The 9,263-nt window shown below is 36.0% G+C and overlaps 1 protein-coding gene across 1 annotated transcript in view; it reads left to right on the top strand.

Moving 5' to 3' along the window:
* LOC106474393 (centrosome and spindle pole-associated protein 1-like) overlaps positions 1 to 9,263 on the top strand; it is a gene marked incomplete at its 3' end in the record, with an annotated part of 37,577 nt that overhangs the window by 16,509 nt on the left and 11,805 nt on the right. The window contains exons 3-4 of the mRNA XM_022402697.1: positions 864 to 956; positions 3,872 to 4,000. Of these exons, the coding sequence (XP_022258405.1) occupies positions 864 to 956; positions 3,872 to 4,000 (222 nt within the window). The remainder of the gene's footprint in view (positions 1 to 863; positions 957 to 3,871; positions 4,001 to 9,263) is intronic.

Here is a 9,263-nt window from a genome sequence, read left to right on the forward strand (position 1 = left end):
TTCTCTCTCTCTCATCAATTTACTTTTAATTACATATGTATATGTATGTATATATATATATATATATATATATGTATGTTTGTATACACAAGTAGGGCAACATTTGAGTTTTTGTGTTTATGAAATGCCTTTATTGGAAATATGGAAAAATAACCCAAGTTCAATATAAACTCTGTTAAGAATGAAGTGTGTATCTACTGAAAACAGTAAGATTGTAAACATTGTTAATATGTAAAAATAATCCAAGTTGAACATAGACTCAATTAAGAATGAAGTGTGTGTTTACTGCTATTAGTAAGATAATCTCATTTAAATTTTACTATTGTATTTATCATTATTCTTATCATTGCTGTGATCATGGTTGTCTTGAAGCTATAAAAACATTGGTTACCTGATTTGTGGAATATAGTGAAATAAGAATTAACCTACAAATATTAAAAAACCATTGATTACCTGCTTGACAGAATGTGGTAAAGTCATAGTTATTTTACAGATACTATAAGCAGTTTAGTTTATATACAGATGAAGAATACATACTGAACATTTGTGACAGTTAAATTAACATTTGAAGCTAATTTTTAATTATAAGTAGACTTTAGTTCCAATAACATTATTATTTAATGTTGATGTACTGTAGTTTTGTAGGGTGACTAAGGGATTTTAATCATGACAGCCCAAGCAAATTGTAACAAACGTATTTTTTTATAGATACTTGTATAGGATGATGGGACCATTATTAATAAGTAGAATCCTCTTTATTTTCTTATCTACAAAATATTTGCTCTCGCTACACTTTACTGGAGAATGTTGAATACCAAACATCTATCAGATAAATTGAAACTTAACTTTAGTTTTTATTTCAGGAATCAGCACAAGACTTTGGTTCAGTTGAGAAGCAGTTTCTAACATCAAATTTTCCTGTCTCTGAAGTAAAGAATGGTTCTATCATGATTGCTGTAAGACCTTCTACTTAGTTTCGGTTTTGTATATGAGAAATTCATGTGATTTGGCAAGTTAATAGATATCATGATCTGATATTTTCTAAGTGACATAATGATACAGTGTATTGAGAGTTTATTACAGAGTTGTTCATGATATTGCTCTAAATTGTTTAGTATCACTGTGTGACTCCTGTTCTTTTATTTACCTTTGGCCAGAGAGAAGTATGATGAACTTGATTATTAAATAAGGATAAAAGTGAGTAAATTCATACTGAGCCACTGTATGTACATATTCAGTTTGAAGAAGAGCTGTCCCATGTTCTGGCAGCTAAACTAGTTTAAGATGGAAAGCTTTTTGATTGTTTAAAGATCATGGTTGTTGATAGTATTGTTTTCCGATATGGTCTAATTTCCTCTTTCACAAAGCTATTTTGATCCTTGTCTGCCTTCTAAGCAATGCTAAAAAAATGTTTGCAATCAGCACACTAGTCTTTATATACCCCATCAGTTTTGTGCTATTTATGAACCACCTATTCCGACACAGCTAGCTCTCTCTGCTATTCCCACTCAATTCTCACTTTCTCGATTACATCAATTAGATGTGTGTTTGATTTTTCCAAGTGTGACTACATTTTTTAATTGTGATTTGTTGACGTTTTGTATGAAGTTTATTCAACAATTTGAAAATTTTTGGGTTTGTTATCAATTGTTTCTACAATTTTTCCTTTTAAAACTTTTCTGGTTCCCAAATTTTACGTGTTATTAGTATGAATTCAAGGTTTAATATGGTTGACAATGAAATTCTCACAACAACCGACAATGGAAATGGCATGGCTTCCCAAGACACAGGTTCGACTTTATCTGCTGAGAAGAGCAAACCTTAATACGCAAGGAGTTAGAGTCTTATGTTTGGCAGGAAATTTCTTCTCCTTGTCCACCTGAACATGTTTCTGAGGAAGAATACCATCAAGGTGAAAAAAATTTGGACTAGATTTTTCTGATTCTTCCTTTTTTGATCAGTCACACTCTACACTCATTCTTGAAATATCATTTCCAATCTCTTTTTGTAACTGATTAATCAGGTATATTGTGTGTTAAATGTTTTTTCAATATCCTATGATTCCTTCCCTTCTTTAATGGGTGAAATTACACCACCTGATTATTATGTTTTCCTTCTTCACCTGACTTAAGGCATCTTCTCAACAGATTCATCATGTTTACCTTTTCCCTGGCATCTCATCAGCCATTGGGAGAACTCCTCCATTCGGGCATGAGGACTACACCTAATATGTTTGTCTCCCCTTATTTACACGTTATCATGGTTTCTTCCTCATTGGGTTTTCGTGTACCACTTGTAACCATTTTTCATACTTCGGTGTGGCTGTAAGTGGGTAAGTTTTTATTCATTATTTCTTTCCTTTCAGGGGCCCTTGCTTCATTATTCACTATTTGGATCCCTCTTCGTGGTAAGCAGTGCATGACCAGATATCCTTCAATTGAAATCTGTACTGTACAGCCATGTTGAATTGAGGTATCTTCCATGGCTTCATAGTGCTCACAAGTGAGATGGGATGTTCCACAAGATCGCTTGAAGATGAATAACTTTACAATGTTTTTGCTTCATAAACATGCCCATTCCGGACTGTACCACCTATGGACTGCATGGGTAAAGCAGAAGGGGATAGCTGTCCATCTTTGCCATGCCTTGATTGAATAAATCGGTATGGTCTGCTTTTCAAAATAGGGTTTTGTGGTCACCCATTGCATTGTCTCTGGTGGTAACATTCCTATGGACTCTCCACCACGTATTTACCCTCCTTTCTTCTAGTGGAGTGTGGGAGTCCTTACCACTTCCCAGTTCCAAGCTGCTGGGGTGGTTGACCATGGAGGCAACTTCCTGAATGGGTTCCACAAAAAAGATGGCTATAACCATTCAGTTGAGAGTAGGGTAGTGGTGTTCTGCTGATGTAGATTAGACGTGGCCTCCAGAGGAGTTGAACCTTCACCTTGCTGGATGATACCATTTACACAACCACTGGAGTTGAGCTGTCAAAAATGTAGTTCACCCCTTTGATTGGAAGCCCTCATCCTACAATCGTGTAGATGTTAGTACCCATTGGACTGGTGTTGGATTTAGATTTAAGTCCTCACACAGGTTTTGGGTTGTCTATCTTCCACCCTTGATTTACTCTGTCTGTGTTGTGGGATACAGCAGTGGTACTCTGGGATTGTTCTGGTTCTGTCCTTGGCTATCCCTTGTTCTCTCTTCTTATAAGGATGTTATTGCCATTTGGAAGGTCCCGGCCTGTTTCGTGGTTGGGGGAGTTGATTGCGTGCAATAGACATCCTTTTCGATACCATATGTCAAGTTCCCAGATTGATAGTTTGGAGCTAATCCTTGTGTCAAGGATGAGGTATCCTTCAGATGCTTTTGGGGGAAGGGGGGTATGTTTGTTCTTCTCTTGCACCGGTCCCTCCACCTAATCATTGTGGGACTCTAGCTAATCTTGTGAGTGAAGGGAAGTACCATATCAGAAGTTATAATTTTCCTATACTGAAAATGTATTTCTGATAGGTACTTCCCTCCACTCACACTTCCCACCCTATTGGAAATACATTTTCAGCATAGGAAAATTATAACTATTTTATTTATGTTTTCTGTAACTTAGGATTTGTTTAATAGTATGGATAATTATGGGTGTGTTACCACTTAATCTTTATCTTATCCTTTAATTTAAAGCTTAAGTTTTATTGAACTTATGATTCAAACATTGTAAAAATTTTAGTAGAATAAAACTAAAAGTATATATTGAGTCAGATCTTATTACACTTTGTTAGAATTTTTAACTACAAGATAAAAATAAAAACTGGTAGCTTTATAACTAAAGTGAACTTAAAATATTTTATTAATTAATGTAATTAATTTCAAGTCTAATCGAAGAACAATTCTACCTGTCGATGATGCGGAAGACTTTGGACTTCCTCTGGGTAATGATGTGGAAAGAAGAAGACAACTAGCTGAGGAGAGAAGAAAAGAATATAACAGACTTTTAAAGGAGGTAAGGTATTATTTATGATTAAAATTAAATTTCTGAAATGCTACTTTTATAATAACAATGATTCATTTCAACCTTGTTTTTATTTTTTTTTCTGTTGAGCCATCTAGGTTTCTACTTAAAAGCCCAAATAGTTTTTTCAGCTGCTAACTGATCTTAAGTAGGCTATGGTGACTTTCTCAGCCAGTGAATTGTCAGGTTTACGTGTTGGTAGTTTAATCAACTAGCGAGAGGTGGGAAGTCTTTGGTTCAAGTTGTGATCATATCAGATTGTTTTAAATAACATTATTTTCATCATTTATCTGATATAATTCTGTTCATTGCCAATCCTAAGTTGGTTGTATTTTAAGCAGTATCACTCTTTGAGAACAAATATTTTTATTTAACTGAACAGGGTTTAAAATAAATGACATGATCAGGCAAACTGTTCACTCAAATCAAATGGGAGTTGGACAAATCTGATGACTTAATATCTCTAGTTAAATTATGTCCTGTAGTGAGTTTGAACTTTTTCCCCTAAACATTAAATCTTCCACTGCTGGATAATGCAACACCTGTTTAAATGAAATCCACCATTCCATAGTTGACCCACTACAGTGGGAGAATTTTCTGTTAGCTGTGTCTGAGTGAATGCAGTAAACCCCATATGTTTCTACCGTGAGGTGTATTTCTTCATTTTTTGTTAATTATTATTATGTAGCTGAATTTATTTATGAATGATGTCAGCTCACATACTGTTAGAGCTGACTCTTGAGATTGTTTAAGAATGATGCCAGCTCATACCCTATTAGATTTATTGTACTATTAGTGTTAGAGCTGACTCTTGAGATTGTTTAAGAATGATGCCAGCTCATACCCTATTAGATTTATTGTACTATTAGTGTTAGAGCTGACTCTTGAGATTGTTTAAGAATGATGCCAGCTCATACCCCATTAGATTTATTGTACTATTAGTGTTAGAGCTGACTCTTGAATTTGTTTAAGAATGATGCCAGCTCATATCCTATTGTATCTTTATTCTCAACTACTATTAAAGTGTTAATCTGCCGTACAGTGTGGTGACATCAGAATTAAGGTAATATTTGTAGAATTTTCATAATGAAGCAGTCTAGTTTATATACAGATGAAGAATACATACTGAACATTTGTAACAGTTAAATTAACATTTGAAGCTAATTTTTAATTATAAGTAGACTTTAGTTCCAATAACATTATTATTTAATGTTGATGTACTGTAGTTTTGTAAGATGACTAAGGGATTTTAATCATGACAGCCCAAGCAAATTGTAACAAACGTATTTTTTTATAGATACTTGTATAGGATGATGGGACCGTTATTAATAAGTAGAATCCTCTTTATTTTCTTATCTACAAAATATTTGTTCTCACTACACTTTACTGGAGAATGTTGAATACCAAACATCTCTCAGATAAATTGATACCTAACTTCTGATATGATACTTTACCTCACATAATCGCTTTTCCTGATTTTGTACTGCCCTCTATATGTACAATTTTTTTGCTCTCTACTAGCCTTGAGGCTCCCACCTAAACTCATGTGTTCCAAGTGCTATTGCTGTGCTGTAGCATGCAAATAAGCGTGTGGCAATTCTCCACCAACAGGAGTGTGACACATCTTCCTAGTACTACTGGCTTCCTCTATATTAATCGTTCAGTCATCACTTCTTGATTTGACAATTCTCCACCAACAGGAGTGTGACATACCCTCCTAGTGCAGCTGGCTGCCTCTGTATTAATCATTCAGTCATCACTTCTCGAATTGACAACTCTCCACCAACAGGAGTGTGACATATCCTCCTAATGCAGCTGGCTGCCCCTGTATTAATTGTTCAGTCATCACTTCTTGAATTGACAACTCTCCACCAACAGGTGTGTGACACATCCTCCTAGTACAGCTGGCTGCCTCTTTATTATCGTTCAGTCATCACTTCTTGATTTGACAATTCTCCACCAACAGGAGTGTGACACACCCTCCTAGTGCAGCTGGCTTCCTCTGTATTAATCATTCAGTCATCACCTCTCGATTTCACACTTGTGTGTAATGATGATTTTTTTTTGTCACTCGTTAACCCCTTTTTTTTTCATGGGAGTATCTACAAAAACGTTATATTTTGTGGAAGTATTTATTGTTGGATTTCTCTTTACCAACAGTTTCTCCACCTATATATTTTGTGGTCTTTTATTTCCATATTATTATTTCATGAGTCTCAGTAACTTCCATTTTGTGTGGTGTGAGACAACAAGATGTTGTTCATGCTAGCCTAACAAGTAAATTGGCATTGGGTTTGTCTGTTGGGGAAGTGACAGCTTTTGTATTGCAGGTAGTGAAGTCTTTCATGAGGCTTGGACCTTCTTTTGTACCTGACATACCTCCACCTATGTTTCTCGTTTGTGACAGAAAGGATTTTGGCAGTTTTATCCCACCATCTACCTTTGCCTAATCCTATACCCATGTGCTGTTTTGAATCTACCTAAATCTTTTTCACGATTTCATGACTAGATTTCTCAAGTATATTTTTTCTGTCATTTTGTAATTCTTTCCCTGCTTCTTGCTTTGATGTTTTTCTTTCCTTTCCAGATATACAAGTACATGTTCGATTAGTATTACCACAACTTTGTTACATGCATGCCTCATCCTCCTTACTTTGTTACCTCATTTGACTAGGCATAACTTCACACTGTATTACTTGTCTTCAACTCCTAAACTCTGGAGTCTTTTCTTCAGACTTATGGGTCAAATTGACAGTTTTCTGTTCATCTTTCATAGGTTTAGTTTTTCCCACATTCATCTTACCCTTTTACATTATTTTTCCTCCATTCACCTTCTTTCCTTAGTAATCCATCATTTTTCTGAGGGTTTTTGGCAGATGCTCATTCACGTATCTTTTCTACAGTGGCATTCTTATCGTCCTTGGCCTTATCACTTCATATTTGGTTGCTCTTTTGCTAGTTTGCTGGAGCATGATGTTCTTGTTACTCAAGTGCTTTTGCTTTCCTTTTATTTCATATGCCTTCATCTGGCTCCTTTCATCTGCCAATGCAATTACTGGAATGCTTGTTTCTTTAGAGTCACATGCCAATGTTCTTCCTTATCCTCACTGGTTTTTCCATATCTCCTGTGCTCTTTTTTGCCTCTTTCTCTCTCCTGTTCTCCTGCTTCCTCTCCACTTCCTGTACCCACTTCCCATCCCTCCATTTCATCCATCCTTTCACCACTCATAGACATAATTGCTTTCAGTCTTGGCGGTGACTATTCTACAGTTTCAGGGTCAGTAGGGCCAATTTAATTTGGTTTATGTACCTTTGCCCTCTGTTTATGGCCTGTTGTTGAGTACTGCTCTTGTTTCTGGCCAACATCAGTCCATGGCCAAAGATGCTATCAAACGGGCTTCTCATCCTTCTACAGGATTTTATTTCCATCTTTTTGTTGCATCAAAGATGTCTGGTGATAGTTATTTCATATCTCAGTTGATTTCTCTACCTCCCTCAATTAATCAGGGGGACTTTTCTCATCGTACAGCGGTCTTAGAATGACTAAGGTAGATGTCTCAGGAACATATTTTCTCATTCGGATCCATCACAACAAGCTTCCTCCAGTCATACAGACGGTGTGTCTGGTCTGGTTAGTCAACTTGGAGGAATTGCATCTCACACCCACTTAGTATCTCCTTCATTTGGGTGTTTTTTCTGTTTGAATCTCCACATGGCTTGGACTTCTTTTCTTTTGAAGGATGTGGGGTGATTCATTTCCCATGCCCTATCTTCTACTTCTCCCATTGTATGAGAGGTTCTCTCTCTTTTGGGGACTTGGGGCTTCCATGTTGTGCTCATTTATGATGTCAACAATGGACTCTGCATAATCACTAGTTCCTCATATGGGTTCCCTTGACCTCCAATTTTCTCCTTTCTTACTCACTGACTTCACCTTGTGACTCAATAAAACCAGTACCATAGAGGATGTTTTTCTTTACAGGGGCCTCTTTGTTGGTGTTTTGTGGATCCCACTCTGTAGCAAGTGGTACATAACCAGGTAGACTTTTTTTGTTTGAAAATCTGCACTGCCCATTCTGTGACCAGGCTCAATGTCAGTTACATTACAACTCTTCCTACTGCAGACCTGATGTACAATTCCAAATGTCTCCAGGTGTTGGATGTGTATCTCCAATTGTTATCTTTGCCAAACCAATTATCTCACAGGATTAGATTATGTACATTATTGAGATGGGGTGTTCTGTAGGACAAACAGTGTATTTTTTATAGTGGTCCTTTGCTTCATAAGTATGTTCATCCTGAACCGTACACTCATGGACAATCATGAGTAAAGCAGACAGGGATTGCTGCCTATCTCTGATGCTCCATGACGTTGAGACTCTTCCTACCGCGGACCTGATGTACAATTCCAGATGCCGCTAAGTGTTGGATGAGGTAGAACTACCACTACAGTTTGTCATGCCCTAGCCACTCAACACCCAGGAGCCCCATTAACCCTCTCTCCCAGAGTACCCTTTACTGTGCATGACACAAGGTTTTAGTGTCTTACATTCAAAATTTTATTAAACTGCTTTTTTTTTATGTTATACCAATTAGAATAGCATAAAAGTTTAGCTAATAATCCATATTTTAATATTATACAAGTTTTAAGTTCTTAATTCTACAAGTAAATATATAAAAAAATCCCAAATTTCCACTATTGTGACCCACGTGACACATTTTTCCTTAGCATGTCATCATCCCTATTCTATCCATCACCCCTCGAAAATGTACAAAATTAAACATAAAATACTCTCTATAAAATCATTATTGCTCAAACAGACCATAATTTTTATAGAATTTAATTTTGTTTGGTTATAGAGCTATCAAATAGAAAATCAGACCCCTCCTGCTACACCCACCTGTCACATCCTCTCTTTCACAATTCATTGATAGTTCTCTCTTATGTTTCATTATATATTACCTATAACCAATAGAAAGTCAAGGTTTTCATCTATCAAATAACATATTGTGTAACGTTGTGTTCTGAACAGATCATCGTCAATTTCACTCGGAGTAGCAACGTCGTTTCCGTGCGAAAGTTAATGACTAGCTTGGATAAATTTGCAACAGCTCTTGTAGCATAGTTAGAAAGCCAGGAAAATTTTGAGACGTAAGTGAATTTTTGTCTACTTTTTGCATGTTATTAGTTTACATTCTTTGGTGCATAATTTAATTAAATAAAAATTGTTAAGTGCTTTACTATAATTCCTAT

The sequence above is a fragment of the Limulus polyphemus genome, unplaced genomic scaffold (genome assembly GCF_000517525.1).
Source record: "Limulus polyphemus unplaced genomic scaffold, Limulus_polyphemus-2.1.2 Scaffold7163, whole genome shotgun sequence".
Lineage (NCBI taxonomy): Eukaryota > Metazoa > Arthropoda > Merostomata > Xiphosura > Limulidae > Limulus > Limulus polyphemus.